The sequence below is a fragment of the Elephas maximus genome, chromosome 2 (assembly GCF_024166365.1).
Source record: "Elephas maximus indicus isolate mEleMax1 chromosome 2, mEleMax1 primary haplotype, whole genome shotgun sequence".
NCBI lineage: Eukaryota > Metazoa > Chordata > Mammalia > Proboscidea > Elephantidae > Elephas > Elephas maximus.
This window is the reverse complement of record NC_064820.1, coordinates 147,403,770-147,422,041: the sequence shown is the minus strand read 5'-3', so window position 1 is coordinate 147,422,041 and position 18,272 is coordinate 147,403,770. Positions and strand designations below refer to the sequence as shown.

General features: G+C 37.7%; 1 protein-coding gene across 2 annotated transcripts in view; it reads right to left on the bottom strand.

Annotated features, from left to right (window-relative positions):
- Positions 1–129: 129 nt before the first annotated feature.
- PCBD2 (pterin-4 alpha-carbinolamine dehydratase 2) overlaps positions 130–18,272 on the bottom strand; it is a 48,997-nt gene continuing 30,854 nt past the window's right edge. The window contains exons 1-3 of one of the 2 annotated variants that reach the window (XM_049873689.1): positions 11,512–11,806; positions 1,547–1,627; positions 130–361 (exon numbers count right to left, since the gene is read on the bottom strand). In XM_049873689.1, the coding sequence (XP_049729646.1) occupies positions 266–361; positions 1,547–1,615 (165 nt within the window). In that variant the 5' untranslated portion in view covers positions 1,616–1,627; positions 11,512–11,806 and the 3' untranslated portion in view covers positions 130–265. Of the gene's footprint in view, positions 362–1,546; positions 1,628–11,511; positions 11,807–18,272 lie in introns of those variants that run through there. The other variant, XM_049873688.1, reaches the window with a different exon arrangement.

Below are 18,272 nucleotides of genomic sequence, written 5' to 3'. Positions count from 1 at the left end.
TCCCAACTCTGATCTTTAAGAAAGTCACTTCTCTTTTCGAACATTACCAATATAATTACCTGGGTTGGTTTACCTTATGTATGTGATTAAATGTAATGAAAAACACCTCAGGATCAAGTTTAAATCATTTTGTATTTAAGCACTGATTTTACAAAATGTGGCATAAAGGAAAACTAAATTTACAACTTAATTTGTTCATGTAAATTGCCTTCGAAGTATACTGCAGCTAAGATGTGTATTAGATTTACATGCATTTTGGAAGAAGTCACATAGAAGCAGCTGCTTTTTCAATAAACTGGGCCAGCTTCACATCCCTTTTGGTCAGTCCACCACAGTCGTGCGATGTGAGAGTTATCTGAACCTAAGAAAGAGAGACGTTTTTAAAACCCTGAGCTGTACTTCTCGTTATTCTCCTTCAGTGGTTCAGAAATTAATCTATTATCCTACATTCATATTTGAGAATTGGGAGGATTAAATAGTTTAGAAAATGCTACATTATGAATAACCACTGCATTTCCCAAACCGGCAAACTCCAGGGGCACAGCCTGCATCGGGCTAGGCCCAGTAGCCGTCCAGGGACAAAAAAGTTCTCTCATATGAAGAAGCAATTCAGCTGCCGGAATCTGAAATCCTGTTTCTTGAAAAAAAGAGAGACTGAGGTTCCATTTTAACTCCCACTACTTTAATTACACAGACTATTTTCAGGCCACTGAGAAAATCCAAGCTATCAAATGCAGTATCTTAGCTATGACGTTAAAAAGGCACATTTTCAAATTAAGAAGAATAGATTATTAGTTTTGAACCGATCAAGTAAAAAGCAAAAGCAAAATTATGGGCAAGAAGAGGCAAGCAGGAAAGAAAAGTTTATCCTGGTACCAGGGTGCTTTGAATTACTCCAGTAAATCACAAGATTATCTGTGAAAATTTATCTTTTTTCAAAGAAGACTTCCAAAAAGAAAATAACCCCCCACAGAAATCTGGATGATAAGACATTCCAAATGGCATGACCTTAAAGGCAAGGGCATTTTTTGGGGAGGTAGGAGGACACGATTTTTCTCACCGTGCCCCCATAAAAATACTTGCCATAGCCTTTTTAGTCTACCCTTTGTCTTAAGTATGACATGGTGTTTAATAAATAGTTATTACTGAAAGCACAGGTCTTGAGAAAATTTATTTCCATGAAATACATAAGAATATAGCGATCTTATTTGCTACTACTTCTTCCAATAATTTATATTAAAGGGTTTAAAATTTTATCTGCATGACTGATATTCAAGTTTAATCTGGAATTCTAATTTGGCCCAACTTTCTCATACTAGTTTCAACAAAAGACAAGCATGAAAATAAAGAGCTCATTCATGGTCCTCATGAGCAGACCTAAAATTTTGTTACTAATTTGCAATAGTTCACAGGGATTCTAAGAGAAAGGGGCAAAGAATACTTTCCTAAGCACAACAACATTCATCTACACAGAATAGGACAAAGAAGAAAGAAGTTTCTTAAGCTCCGTAATTAAGATGACTCAAAAATAAGACAATTTACTTACCTTGTTGTACACGTTGAACCATTCCGGGTGATGATTCATCTTCTCTGCTTGTAGGGCAACTCGGGACATAAAGCCAAATGCCTGTACAGGATGAAGTCAAAATTAAACACTGACATTGTCCTCTGCTCTGGACCTAAGATACCAGAGGAATTCAACCAGAGAAAGACGTGGCTTTTAGAATCCTTATGGAAACCTGGAGAAATCAAGAAAGGGATTGTTCTCCACAGGCTGGGGTGACGGTGAAGCAGGACTGTGACCTGCTGCTTGATAGTGAAAAACAATCAGGCTCAAATAAACAAACCAGGAAATTGGTCTCACCCAATGACCTGTCTGGACTGATTAATTGTCCTTAGGACAAGACTCTCCAAAATAGCACAGGAATAATTTCCCTTCAAGCCAGTGCCCTGGGTCTCACTAACTGGTCCCAAACCCGAGGAGTCACTTTTTGTGCAGCACTGATCCTCTTGTTTTTAGGTATTGGGTTGCTAAGTCATCAACCTCAAGAGTATGGGAAAAGGTCTTCTGAGTGTGTCTAAAGCAAATCACTGGCAGAAATGAAGTTTCCCAATCCTACCTCCCAGCAGGAAAGAAAGGAATGAAAGACTACTTTCATTTACATCTAGTTGTTGTTGTTGTTAGCTGCCACTGAATTGCCCCCAACTCATGGCAACCCCATGCACAACAGAACAAAACGCTGCCCCGTGATCAGGTGCGGATCAGACCGTTCTGATCTACAGGGCTTTCACTGACTGATTTTCAGAAGTAGATCACCAGGCCTTTCTTCCTAGTTCATCTAGGTCTAGAAGTATCACTGAAATCTGTTCAGCATCACAACAACACACGAGCCTCCACTGGCATAAGGTGGTGGCTGCACATGCGGCACACCGGCCAGGACTCAAATCCAGGTCTCCCACACGGAAGGCGAGAATTCTATCGAGTCACCACTGCCCCCTCGACATCTAGAGTGAAACAGAAAAGCCTGGTTTACCTGCATGGGGTCTTCTTGCCGCTGCCCAGCACTGCCACTTAAGGCAACGGTGTACCTGCCTCAGGGCAGAAGACAAGCCAATAAGGTGCAAACCCAGCGACAGGCCTAAGTGTGGACTTATGGGGCTCTGTCTTACACTTCACTTCAAGGAAAGTGGAAACATAATTTTGTTAACCAGAAGACAAACCTGGACTGAGAAAGAAAAAAAAAATTTCTTTGTTTGCTTTCAAATTTTTGTGAGGGTAACCGCAAACAATAGGAGAGTCTGTCTCTATCACGTCCAGAAGGCAAAAATACTTGGTAAGACTCGAAGTTAACAGTATATTAATTACAAAGTTACAGTGGAATTCACAGGGCAGTCCCTATTCCCCACATGAGTAAATACGTAATTTCATTACCCTTTCCAGTAAAACTACCATGATGTTAGCTGGGCTCTGCTCTTTGGATCATAAACGACATAAGGGCGCATTTCCTGGGTAACAATGGGAAATATGGACAATTTTCAACAACTCTGTCTCATTCATAATGGTTCCTGTCTCAGAGCCAATTTTATTTGGGATAAAGGTTCTCATTTTAACACTTAAGCCTGAGGGTTGCCCCTGTTTGGAAAAGAAGGAAGTTCAAGCAAAATCCATTTAGCCACATATGGAAGTATCAGTGGGAAAATAATACTTGCTCTCTCACTCTTATTTCATAATCTGATTTTTTAGGATAGTATGATTTTATGATGGGAGGACACAAATCAACTGTGAAATTCCTTTTTACTATTCAGAGTACTGAATGATATATAATGAGAGTTTTTTACTCAATTTTTTATCCTTATTTAGCTTTAAAAGACTTTTAAGACTAATCGCCATCACTGAGAGACAGTAATACAGACACTAAGGGCATAGGATTTTGAGCCAGGAAGTCCTGGGTTCATATGCTTACTCTACCACTTTATTGTCATGTGTCTTAATTCTAGCCTCAGATTTCTTATCAGTAAAATGGGATAAAATACTAAAAACCTCACGTAGCCATTCTAAGAAAAAAAAAAGAGATAGGGAATGTAAAAGCACTTGGCATAGAGTAAGAGCTCAATAAGGGGGCATTATTGAAGGTTGTCCCTGTCTGGACTACTGCTACCACAATCACCACTGGCCTAACTGCAAAAGACAAATCTGGCCAAATGTAATAATGGATGAAAAGCTCTTTCAGAGCCTTGCGAATCTAAGATTCCAGTTACTGTGTCCCAGAAGAAAAGTCTTTGCCCTTCCTCTTCTTGTTTGCCATGAATATACACACACACACACACACACACACACACCAGACAAGCATAACATACTAGAGGGTAATACCTTGACCTGCAGTGAATGGGGATAACAGCTTAATGACAAGGGAACATGTGGGCACAGTCAATCACTGCCCAAGTTTTCAAGCCCTGTGGCCATAATTTCTTTGAACCATGTCCTCCTAAAAGGCCCAAAGTGATGCTTAGAATCCCTTGTTTCCCAAGAGCCAATCAGAAAACCTATATCTTAAGAGGTATATTAAAAAAAAAAAAAAAAAACTACCATATCTACATACGATGTAAAAAATAAAAGGATATATCCAAAGACCATCCAAACTTGTATTTTCCTCAGTTTAGCACATTTCTCTTCAACTGTCACCTAATAGATGCATTTAATACAATATCACAATGCTTGATAAACCATTTACACAAAATTTACTCATAATTCTCCCTTAGGGAAAGAACAATCTTTTTCTAGAAGGATTACATAATCCTGCTTCCATATAACAGAACCAAATAATTCTGAAAAAAATCTTTAAACCCACAAATGAGAAACATCTATAACAATGCACATTCAAATTAAAGTAAAAGAACTTCTACAAGGAAATTAGACGAGTGGCTAGGAGAAGAAAAAAGAAAAAAATGGGGAATTTTGCTTATTTGGAATATAATGAGGAAGAAATACGACCAAAGAGCAGATTTGGTAGATATGGAAAAGCATCTGCCTCTTCTTTCAAAGGTTTCTTTTTATAGCCCTAGCTATTTATTTACAGAATTCCAATCAGAATCTAAAGGCCTTAAGCTAGCTGAAAATACAGGCTTTTGAAAACCATTCCATAAAAGAAAACTGGAAACAACTCAAGGCAGAATAGATACAACCCAGTAAGAGATTTAGAAGACCATGAGTATGCTGTTCCATTATAAAACCAGCTGTATGAGACCATAGCCCTGGTGGCACGATGGTTAAGAGGTTGGCAGTTCAAATCTACCAACTGTTCCTCGGAAACTCTATGGGGCTGTTCTACTCTGTCCTGTAGGGTCTCTGTGAGTCGGAATCGACTCCACAGCAATGGGCTTGGTTCTTTGGCTTTGGATATAAGACCAAAAAGTCAACAATTATTCTAAAGCAAAGATGAGAAAATAAGAGAGTAGGGAAACTAGAGTACTGGAAACAGAACAATCAGACACAATTAAAGAGAATATTGACATATTATGAAAAACGTAACTAATGACGCTGAACAATTTGTGTAGAAATTGTCAAATGAAAACCTAATTTGTTGTGTAAACTTTCATTGAAAACACAATAAAATATTATTAAGGAAAAAGAAAGTCAGTGGAACAATACCTAAAGACTTCAGAAAAATGGAAGTGCAAACAAAGAATTTTACACCCAGCTAAACTATTGTTCAAAACTCAAATGCAACAGACACACATTTCTGAAATGTAATAACTCAGGGAATAATTCCCATTCATCTTTCTTGAGGAAACTACTAAAGGATGAACTATGAGCAACTAAGAGATGAAAAGAGAAATTACACTAAAGATATTGGCAATGAGCAATAAATTTATTCAGCTCTAGGAATACATTCAAAACATTTATGGGACTTATAGAATGGAATGCAAATGTTATCAACAATTAAAGGTGTTGAAAACGGAAAAGAAAAAAAGGAGAAGGTAGATGAAAGTAAAAAAACTTTCATAACTGAAAAATTAAGTATTAGAGACATAAGTATATTTAAAGGTATAAAATACAGGCACTAGAACTAAAAAAATAATATAACAGATACAAAGTAACAGATCCAAATCATTTCACAGAGGAATTCTACCAAACCTTTAAGGAACAGTTAACTCCGATATAATTTAAACTGTTCCAGAGCATAGAAAAAAGAAGAAACAATTTCAAATTATTTTTATAAACCATCATAACATCATCCCTAAGATCCCACAAAGACCTCACATAATAATGAAACTATAGACCAATCTCATATTTGACGAAATCTTAACAAAACAAGAACAAAACACTGTGACCAAGTAGGCTTTACTCTGAGAATACAAGGCTGGTTCACTATTATAGAATATATTAATATAACTCACTATATTGATAAACCAAAAGAAAAAATTATGATTTCCACAAACGCTGAAAAGACATTTGATAAATATTACTTATTAAAAACTCTTAAAGAGATGGATCCCTCAACATGATAAAATATATTCTCAGTCTAAAAGGCAGCATCATTCTTATGAGGGAAACATTAGGGTAATTCCATTAGCATCAAGAATAAGACAAAATAAAAGTTAATATCCTTCTTATACAAACAACAACTAATTAGAAAATATATTGCAAGATCCTATTTCTAATGGAATCAAAAATTATCTACGAATAAACTTAACAAAAAATGTATAAGTTCTATATGTAGAAAACTTAAAAATCCTACTAAAAAATAAATCTGACTACATTAAAATATTTTCTGTATGACAATAAAAGCCAACAAATTCAAAAGACAAACTATTTTTGCAACACATATTTCCTTAACATATAAAGAGCTTCCACAAATTAACAAGAAAACGACCCACCACTGAACTTTTTAAACTGTGTAAAGAACATGAAAAGAAAGATAATAGAAAATAACTCCAATGGTTCTTAAGCACAAAATAAAAATTTCTCAATCTCATTCATGGTAAGAGGAACTCAAATTAAAATTATAAGTTAAACCTATCTGATTGGTAAAGATCAAAAAGTTTGATGATACTGTTGGTACAGATATAAGAGAAAAGACACTCTCATATATTGTTGGTGAATATAAGTTGATACAATCATTATGGAAGTTAATTCGGCAAAAGCTATCAAAATTAAAAATACCTATGCTCTTAGAAAAATATGTGCATGCCTATAGACCAAACAATTCCACTTCTAGGATTTATCCTACAGACTTACTCATACATATATTAAAATAATGGTCACTGCAGCACTGCTTGTAACAGCCACAGACTTGAAATTGCTAAATGTTCATCAACAAGGACTGGTTAAATAGATTATGATGCATGTACACAGTGGAAGAGCACAGCCATTAAGAATGAGGAAGCTATTTATCTGCTAACATGGAAGCATCTCCAAGATACATGACTAATTGGAAAAAAAATGCAGAATAATAGTCTACGAATTTTATTTTTTTATAAAAGAAAAGAAACTAAATGCTTATATATGCATTATATCTATAGAACAGGATATGACTGCAGGAGCAGAGAGAAAAAGGGGGAACTGGGTAATAGAGAATAAGGGACAAGAAGAGACTTACTATACTCTTTGGTACCTTTTGAACTTTGTACCATGTATATATCTGATCTATTTTTAAAAATTAATTGGGAAAAAACGAACAAGCCATGTAAATGAAGGTCCCACTATAAAGGGAGCCAGGACCCTGCAGTGCACGTAACCTGGTTCATATTAAAATATTTTGGCTCATGTTAACTTCTTAACATATGCCTACCTGTTTAGGTGGGTTTTTAGTGCCAATTTACAGCATAGTTTGTCTATGAGCCATGTTCTGTTGAGCTACGGCCATTTCAAATAAACATATGGCCAACAAATAACATATAATGGCTGATAATAGTTTCAGTCTTTCCTCTATTGCAAATTACAAACATTTTATGAACAAGTCAATGAATGCATGATGAAGTATGACTTTTTAAGTCACTCTGCCATTTTAAGGAATGTAAGCATTACAATCACAGTAAATTAGGCCAATGAAGTTTGTCATTTGGAAATCTCCAAACCATCAGCAATTAAAAGGTTTTTCCATGAACCCCAAATCAAGTATTCTTTGTGAACTTTAATTTTTCTTAAAGTTCCTTTTGTTTCATTTTATTCCGTGGAACTATGAAAGAATATCAGACGCACAAAACCAAAGGAAAAATCTTGTCTCAATCTGTGAAATGCTTAACAGCAACCGAATTTAAAATGTAGCTCCAGTCCAAATAACATGTATGATTTATTAAAGTTCTAAGACTAAACTTCTAGCACATATTTACAATACAAATCTTTCATTACTCAGAGCAATTCTCTTTGATATAGGTTCTTTAAATCAGCTGCCTTTTATATTTTGATTATAGACTATTTTAATTATGCACTAAAAAACAACATATCTCCCACTAAGAAAATGAACACCAGCTACTCCAAAGTAATTTCCCCAGTACAACCTCCATTAAGCCTCTAAATACTTCCTTTACTAATTCAATGAATTAGAACTCTATTGTTTATGAATCACCTTTATGTTTGTAGGCCTATAACCCTTCTTTTATAAAACACAATTGCTATGGAAGGAAATGATATTTATGTCTGATTAGAAATGAAAACACTATTACATAAATCAGTTTGGGCATTTCTTCACGTCTTGAAACATGATCGGCAATTTAGTCTAATTGGTGATCAAGGAAACTATCTTGTGATCAATTAAAGTAATTACCAGATTCCGGCAACACAACCTACCTTAATTTCAGCTAGAGTCTGCACTTCTTCAACTTTAATTAAAAATAATGAAAATTATTAAGCAAAATGCAAGGCAAGATCATTGCCAAGCACGCACATGTCACGGGACAGGACCTTGCCTTGGTGTTGGTGACTTATCAGTCACGCAAACATTGCCTGGTGTACTGAGGAAAGGCGTTCTTTGAGCCAGAATATGACTGCATGTCTCACCATGACCTTCACATGGGAAACACTCTTTGTTAACTGCTCTAGCCGCTGCAAAGGGAACATCAGATCTTGATTTGTGTATCAGCACAAAGATTGTGAGGAACAGATCCAACCAAAGATGGATTCAGTGCATGTTTTTTTTCTCCTGGCTGTCAGCTGTATTTGAGCATAGTGGTTAACTGCAGAGACTTTAAGGTCAGAGATCTGGGTGCAAGTCCTGCCTCTGCTATTCACTAGCTACAGGGCCTCGGAGAAATTATTTCACCTTTGGAACGAGCCTCAGTTTCCTCATATACAAACGGGATAAATGATGTAATACACTTTACATTAGGCCGGGCACGCTATTAAGCACTTAGTTATTATTATCATCGTCATCAACACTTTAACATTATAGCGTCTGTGGGTTGGAAAGGAACAATTCCTTTCCAGACCTAGCCGGTAACCCATTTGAAAGCAAAAGGAATTTCTCTTTGCAAGGCTGAGAAAACCAAAAACGTCTAGGACTGTTTCTCTAAGTGGCCACCCTCGTAGGGAGATGCCCTGGTGGAAGTGGCAATCTGTGGATGAGCCTTCTTACCCAGCAGGTGACTCACGTCTCCCTGGAGAAGCCAGACTAAAGGCCTTGCCTGAAGACCATTCTCTGGACAGGTTGGTGTATGTGCCTGGTGACAAACAAAACCCCCACCAATCCTGGGTCATTCATCTACCTAGCCTCTGCTTGATCCACTACCAAGCTCAACATTTCCAGTCATTTAGACCAAGAATATCCAAATCTGAAAGGAAAGCTGGTCTCCCCAGGCACCTGTGGCAATGGCCACAAGCTACTAAAAGGGCAGCCAGCTCTACTGGATCTAGGCTGAACCAGTCACCTCAGCTAGAGGTAACAAGTACACTGCCAGTGAAAGCACTCAGTTCTAAACACTGCCTCCAAACACTATGTTCACGGAGCCAGAACATCTTACAGCCTTTGGAAAAAAGTTCTTAAATTGCCATTTTGAGCAATTACCATAATATCCTAAGCAGCCATCTGGAAGAATGAGGCAGCTCTCTAGTCAATGACATGGCACCACTTTCAAATATATACTGTTAAATGAAAAAGCAAGGTGCCAAACAGTTTTCTTTTGCAGATCTAGGATTCATCATTGCATTAGTAAATTCCTCCTAAATTCCCAGGCTAGGAAAACTCCGCTTTGCTAGAGGTTTACTAGTGTAAGTCACCTTTCTCCAGGCAGCAGAGTCTAACCAACATGAACACCTCTACACACAATTTCACCTAAGGACCCTTCATTTCTGTTCCATTTTTAGTGACACTCCTCTAACTAGACAGATTTCAGACAGCTGATGTATGCCAAAAAGACATTTTGGCCAAGACGATCACAAAATGAGAGTATCTTTTCCCTGAAAAGACACTACTCATTTCCAAATTCCTCTGCTCATAAATTTAAATTGCATTTCCTCACATGTATCATCAGCTGCTAATTGCTTAGCCGGATTAGCTCCTTTCTGAATTTTTCACAGCTCTTCAATTCCACTCTCTTGGAATCAGCACATTTCACCAGTTTTCTGTCTACCTGTTCCCCCTAAAACAACACTGAAATACTGGTTTCAAAAATCACCACAAGAGGGATTCTTCAGAATAGCCACTTACCTGGTGTTCCCTAATGTCAAGATAACTTCTGATGCCTCCCTCTTCACTGGGGCTGTCCACTATTGCCAATCAGCTACCTCAAAAAATCCTGTTGGGCGTTTCCTTTCCTAATCTGTTGGTAATCTGTATTTGTTAGCTTTCAGGGTCTTACGAGGTGAAAAGTATTACAAAGACATTAAAGTTTGTTTTGTTTCAGCACTCTCCTTAAAAATTAGAATTTAAGCTTCTTGGTACTTTCATCATAAAAGTTATAAAAATTCAAATTTACATAGAAAAAGGTCCCTAGGTTTTAGCTTTATGCATGCAAACCACTATGATATACAGAGTATCTGACCAAATAAATTAAAAAAAAAAATCAAATAATATGCAAAATGGCAGAGTCTACTCCCTAGCTTTTCTTCTTTCTAATCAACCGGCTGCTTTCAAGAGATGCAACTACTACTTCAGTATAACTCTTGGCATGAAACTGTCTTGCTCTGTTATGGTAATAAAAAGAATCTATATGCATCTAATTGCTTTTTTAAAAAGAGAGAACAGGGAAAAAGTCTTCTGCTCACATTGGGACACACGAAATTACACTGAAAGTCAAGACCCTGCAACAACGAAAAGGGTGGAGGAAGAGACCAGGGCTCAGGGCAGAAAGAACACCCACTCCCCACCATGGGGGCGCGGGGCACTAAACAAATACTTTAAAGAAGCAAAGCAACACTTAATTTGGCTTAATGATACATATTCTACAAGCAGCACACATTTCATAAAACAGAGTCTCATCCCACTTCACGTCACAAAATGTCTGATGATATAAAAAAGTATGCACACACCAACAAATTCATACTTTTATTTTTACTCTGGGACTCAATTCCCCTTTTAAGAGATTTTTAAGCAGTTTCTGCCACATTTGCCGATATTTCCTGTAAGAAAAATACATCACCAAAATATTCGCGCCCCATCACATCTGATAATTCCATGCACAGAGGACCTCTGGTGATAGACAGCTGCAATGAGTCACTGGGAGAAAACCGTCTGCCAGACCCACGTCTCAGAAAACGGTGCCAATTCAGAAGTGCAGCAAGGAAAGGGACCATCTCGGGAGTCATCTGTATTTATGTTTCAAAAGGCACACAAGGTTGTGAACTTAGAAAGGTCCCTGAACCTGTCAGAGTCATCAGACGCTGAGCTGAAGCAAACCACAAATATATTCAGAATTTATCCTCAACCTGTTATGACAAGGCTTAAGGAGAGATCTACTCCTACCCTTATAACCTGAAAGCAGGGATTTTTTGGTTTTTCTGTTTTAAACAGTATTATTAATAATTTTTTAAAAAATCTCCGGACTACTAGAGAGTAAAATAAGCTCAGCACTTACCCTATTTTTGGTATCAAAAGACTCACAAGGCTGGGTGGTGTCATCACATTCCGGAAAGTTCTGCTCCGAGTTTTGTCTCGTCTATGGCCTTGAGCGAATCCTAAACCCCTCTCACCTCCGCTAGTCTCTGTAAATCTGAGGCTCCACGGCTTCTTAACTTCACCATTAGGTGAGGAGGACTGATAAAAATGTGTAGAGTGCTTTGCACAGAAAACATGTTACTGTGGAACACTGACAAGGTTCCAATTTGCTTGAATGCTACACAAAGTAATCTTGTGCCACTTTTTTAAATCTAGAAAAGTTGCTCTGTGTGGCCAAATAAACTTTGCTGCATCCTGAATACAAATAGAAAATTATTACGTCATTGTGTTCAAAACTCACAAATAATACTGTCAACTCAGAAAACAGCAATGGATGGAGGAAACATTCAAAAAGAATAAATACTTATTTAAATTGATTTCTTCCAATATTCTATAAAAATTTACCTTAACTTCAGCTGTTGATCTAGGATTTTTTAAAAAAATAACTCATAATGTACTGAAAGAAAAAAAAAAGGTATGTTTTCCTGAATGTATATAAAAGGGAAAGTTTGTTTTTTCCTCATCAGAGCAGGCTCAGATTCAGTTTCTCCACTGAGCGACCTTCTCTGTGCAGGTGAGGGCTAGCCGGCAGGCACACACAGCAACGCTCCCTCTCTGCACCAAGACCTGCTCGGCTTGTTTACCATCCTGACAGACGAAAGGAAGGCAACTGACTCCAAAACACAGGGACAAAAAAAGCACATAGATGCTGATGGGGTGGGAGTGCTCTGTCACTTGATGCAATTGCTAAAGGGGAATACTTCCCTTTTGCTTTTAAGAGTTTATTATTTCATATCGTATGCAAATCATACTTTATATATTAGGCAGTGATATTTAAGAAATACTCAAGTCAAATTAAGGGCTTCAATAGCCTTGCCAAAAGCACTGTGATTTTCCTATAAAAAAATTATTCCAATTTGTTGATCTTACATAGGATGAAACATACTGTAACAATCTTCATAATTTATGTCCTGTTGGGACACAATGATTTAAAGTAACATAATACAGAGCCGCATCACGGCTAATCTAAACCACCTGACCAGATAAACACCCGCTTCCCTTCTCTCTTCAGCAAGGGCATTTCTGTTTATTGTCATATCATTTCCTCATTCTAGGAACACGCAGAATAAATGCAACCAACCTGCATTTCAGTGGGAGGCTGGGCTGGCCTTTCCCATGTCAGGAGGTTTGCGCACACACAGGTACCAGTACAATGTCAAGGTCTTACAAGACAGAAAACAATCCAAGAATTCCACCCTCAAAATCATTTACGGCGAAGCGAATATGGATTCATCCAGTACAATCTGGACCAGGTGTGGTGTTATAAGCCCTGGTTGTTGTCGGTTTTTTTTACATATCACTGAAGAGCTAATTCTTTAAAACAAATCATGAGGCCTTACTATAAGCCAAATTTTTATAAATCCTTCAATCATGCCTCCTGCCATGTTCGTGGGCGCTCATGGTCTGATTAACCAAACTGTAATGCCCAAATTAATCAATGTCTTCTGGGGGTAAGGAACCCAAATGAAAAAGAGAAAGGGCACACTATGGCACTGACCACATAGAAATTCTTTTCTGGTACACAACTGCATTGACAGCCTCCAAATTGCTAGGTTTCTCCAGGCTCCAAATCCCTTCACCCTCCTCAAATATGCAAAACCTTCCTGGGCAGAGGGAGGTATTCAGGGGGACTAAGGAAGGTTTAAAGTTACAATAGTGAAAGAAAAAGTGCAGGAACACATGTGCATTCAGCAGATAACAATTCACTTGAAAACATTTTAAATCAAAACAAAACGCCTGCCTGACCAAATTTTTATAAACTTGGTTGGGGAAGAGGAAAACAAACAATTGTTTAAGGATGGTTTCAAATATTGCTTTCTGCTGTTGCTGAGAATTTTCAAAGCTTTTCATGCTCCATTGGAAACGGCTCTGCTTCACAAACTGTTCTGGTGGGTCCTGCCAAAGAAATGGTCTGATACACTTTATTACAAGTTTATCGATTTGCTTACCCAGGCAAATATATATGTATAATTATTTCTGCCCATAAAGACCAATGTAAAATAAGATCCCTCCACTGAAAGCAACATGATTACTAAAACACAGCTGGATGAGACAGTACTGGGGGATAGTAGGCGCCCCAAACCCATCTCCACTAAAGTCCACTGCAACATTCTAACCCACTTCTACCAGGCTCAGAACAGGCAGCACCCAGGCCAACTTGACCAGCACCCTTTTTCAGTCTCTCACAGGTATCGGTACAAGAAAGAGGACAGCAAGTAGTTTCTTTCTGTCATGACCTGGAGCCTTTTGATTCAGGAAATCAAAGGGAAAATATCATTTTGAAGTATACTTTTTCAGGCAACAGACATTCAATAACTTGGGTTAGAGCCTGACATCACGCCTATTTGTAAAGATTTAAGGTAATAATAATTGAGAATCAAGATGTAAATCCATCTGCCTATGGTCACCTGATCTTTGGCAAAGACCCAAAGTTCAATAAATGGGGGAAAAGACAATCTTTTTCACAAATGGTGCTGGCAAAACTGAATGTCATTCTGTAAAAAAAATGAGACAGAACCCATACCTCACACCATACACAAAAACTAATTTAAAATGTATCAAAGACCTAAAGATAAAACCAAAAACTATGAAGATCATAGAAGAAAAAATAAGGTCATCGCTAGAGGCACTAATATACGGTATAAATAGGAGACAAATCATAACAACACGCAAATTCTAGAAGATAAGCTAGGTAACTGGGATCTTCTAAAAATTAAACACACGCTCATCAAAAGACTTCACTGAAAGAGTAAGAGTCCACAGAATGGGAAAAAAATTTTGGGCTATGACAAATCTGAAAAGATCTTATCTCTAAAATCTCCAGGAAAATTAAACATCTCTACAACAAAAAGACAAACAATCCAATTAAAAAATGCGCAACAGACGCTTCACCAAAGAAGACATTCAGGCAGCTAACAGACACATGAGGAAATGCTCACAATCACTAGCCATTAAAAAAAAAAAAAAAAAAAATTTTTTTTTATGCAAATCAAAACTACAGTGAGATACCATCTCATCTTGACATTACTGGCACGAATTAAAAAAAGCAGAAAATAATAAATGTTGGAGAGGCTGGGGGGAGATTAGAACTCTTATACACTGCTGGTAGGAGTGCGAAATTGTACAACCACTTTGGAAAATGATACGGTGCTTCCTTAAAAAGCTAGAAAAAGAAATACTATCAGATCTAGCTATCCCACTACTATGAATATATCCTAGAGAAATAAGAGCCGTCAAATGAATAGACATATGCACACCCACATTCACTGTAGCATTATTCACAATGGCAAAAAATGGAAAAACCTAAGTGCCCATCGACAGATGAATGGATAAACAAACTATGGAACATACACATAATGGAATCCTATGAAACGATAAAGAACAATGAAGAATCTGTGAGACATCTGACAACATGGATGAATCTGGAGGGCATTATGCTGGGTGAGATAAGTCAACAACAGAAGGACAAATACTGTATGAGACCACAATTATAAAAACTCATGAAAAGGCTTACACACAGAAAGAAACAATCTTTGATGGTTATGGGGGAGGGGACAGGTGGTGAGAGAAAAACATTAACTAGACAATAGGTAAGTGGTAACTTTGGTGAAGGGTAAGACAGAACACAATACTGGGGAAGTCAGCAAAACTTGACCAAGGCAACATCATGGAAGCTTCACAGACATATCCAACTCCCTGAAGGACTGAATTACTGGGCTAAGGGCTGGGGACCATGATCTTGGGGGACATCTAGCTCAACTGGCATAACATAGTTTATAAAAAAAATGTTCTACATCCTACTTTGGTGAGTAGCATCTAGGGTCTTAAAACCTTGTAAGCAGCCATCTAAGATATACCACTGGTTCCACTCCATCTGGAGCAAGGAAGAACGAAGAAAACCAAAGACACAAGGTAAAGATTATTCCAAAGGACTAATGGACCACAACTACCATAGCCTTCACCAGAATGAGTCTAGCACAACTAGATGGTACCCGGCTATCAACTACTCTGACAGGGATCACAATAGAGGGTCCAGGACAGAGCTGGAAAAAATGTAGAAATTCTAACTCACAAAAAAAGACCAGATTTAACAGGAGAAAAGTGAGGTGCAGAACTCAAATTCACTTAAAAAGACCAGACTTAATGGTCTGACTGAGACTTAGAGGAATCCCAGAAGGCATGGCCCCCGGACTCTCTGTTAACCCAGAATTAAAACCATTCCCGAAGCCAACTCTTCAGACAAGGACTTGACTAGACTATAAGACATAAAATCATACTTGTGAAGAGTGTGCTTCTTAGTTCTAGTAGCTACAGGAGACTAAATGGGCAGCTCCTGTCCCAAGACAAGATGAGAAGGTAGAAAGGGATAGGAGCTGGTTGAACAGACACGGGAAATCCAGAGTAGAAAGTGGGAGTGTACTGTCACATTATGGGGACAGCAACTACGGTCACATAACAATATGTGTATAATTTTTTGTATGAGTAACTAACTTGAGCTGTAAACTTTCACCTAAAGCATAATTGAAAAAAAAAAAAAAAGACCAGACTTACTGGTCTGACAAAGACTGGAGAAATCCTGAGAGTCTGGTCCTTGGATACCCTTTTAACTCTGTACTGAAATCACTCCTGAGGTTCACCCTTCAGCCAAAGATTAGACAGGCCCACCAAACAAAATAAGACTAAATAGGCACATCAGTCCATGGGCAAGGATGAGAAGCGAAGAGGAGACAGGGAAGCTGGTAATGGGGAACTCAAGGTCGGGAAGGGAAGAGTGTTGACACATTGTGGGGTTGGCAACCAATGTCACAAAACAGTATGTGTATTAATTGTTTAATGAGAAATTAATTTGCTGTGTAAACCAACATCTAAAGCACACAAAAAAAGAAATGCTGGCAGTCAACAGAAATACAATAAAACTTAGCTTAAGGAAGAGGGTTTTGAGAAAATAAAACACCCTCAGCCAAGTTAAAAAAAAAAAAAAATAAGGTAAAAGATTACGAATCTGCAGTATTATTGGTGACACTCCAAGTTAGCATTATCAACAGGGAATGCTGCTAAAGAATGGCTCTTTTTGCTCCAAAGCACTCACAGCTTGGACTGAGGGCCTACTTGCTAATTCATGTTTCAGTGATCTTTGCTTCTTATGCACCTTCCCAGATTTCCGGAGCCACTTCAAAATCAGCTCATGTTGCTCTTAATTCCTGAGGCCTTAGGTCACTATGGGTTACTACGGCCTTGTGCACAGGTAGGGTTCTACAATGACACGGAGAGATGTCACTGAGCTACAATGTGACTATCACCAAGCCCTGACCTTCTCACAATCCTGGACCTTCATTTTTTATTAATCTGTATATCAGAGGGTTTATCCCAGCAATTCTATTTCTAGGTTTATATCCTAGGGAAACTCTCACACTTGTACACAAAAAGATACAGTTCTGCTTGTTACACGACTGACAGTATTGATGAACACTGGAAGCGATCTAAGTTGCCCATCAACAAAGGAATGCATAAATTGTTAATTTATCTAAATTCTTATTTTTTGGAAACATTCAAGAGGAATAGAACATTTTAAAAATACACTCTATCAAAGCAGTGCAGTAAAATGTTGAAAGAGTATCAAACTAAGAATTTAAAACCTGGATTAAGATTCCCATCTGGGTACAAGGAGATGGTGTGTATCCATCACATAGCACAGTACCCTGGCACCCACAGTAATGTTCAATGAAAAAGAATATTAGCTGATACTAAATAATAATACCATCATCAACTAGTATGCACAAGGAACAGGATGCTTCTGATTACTTTCTGATTATTTCAGCTTTCACTATAAATTACTTTTTTTATTTTCATCTTGTACACAGAAACACCTACAAGTAGACTCTTTTGCGATCAAGGAGCACCTTCTGAGCATACCTGATTCTTGGTGACTAGGGATCTTATTGTATCTCAAGGCCATTACCTGGGCCACTGATTCTCACTGTTCAATACTGGGGACAAAGAAGGAAAAGGGGAAACACCATGAGCATTTATAAAATAACTACTCCACATGAGGCGCTGACTAAAACCCTGCAAACAGGTTTATCATTCCCATTTTATAAAGAAGAGAATGAGACTCAGAGAGGTTAAATCACTCGTCCAGGGTCACACACCTCACAAGAAGTGAGGCTGGGCTTCAAATTCAAGTTTGTTGTGTGTGTGTGTGTTTTCAAATTCAAGTTTGTCCCGTGTGTGTGTGTGTTCAAATTCAAGTTTGTCCCGTGTGTGTGTGTGTGTGTGTGTGTGTTTAGGTACAAATCCCTCATGTCAGATTATACTTTTTCCACTTACTTCTTTTACCTAAAAGCTAATTATAGCAAATAAAGTCCTCTGAGATTTTTATTTAAAATTAATTGTAAGAGAAAAATAAAGCTTATAGAAGATTTAGAAAAAGAAGAAATAACTATTATATATTTTGTTTTTATTTTTCCCCATGCCCTTTTTGCCATAATTATGAAGATAATGTTTGTTTAATTTTGTATCCTGAATCTTCTCATATTATTAAGCATCCCACTCATTTTCCATGAGGCTCCATGGTTTTCTTATTTTGAGAAGCTGCATAATCTCACAGGGTGGATGGCCTTC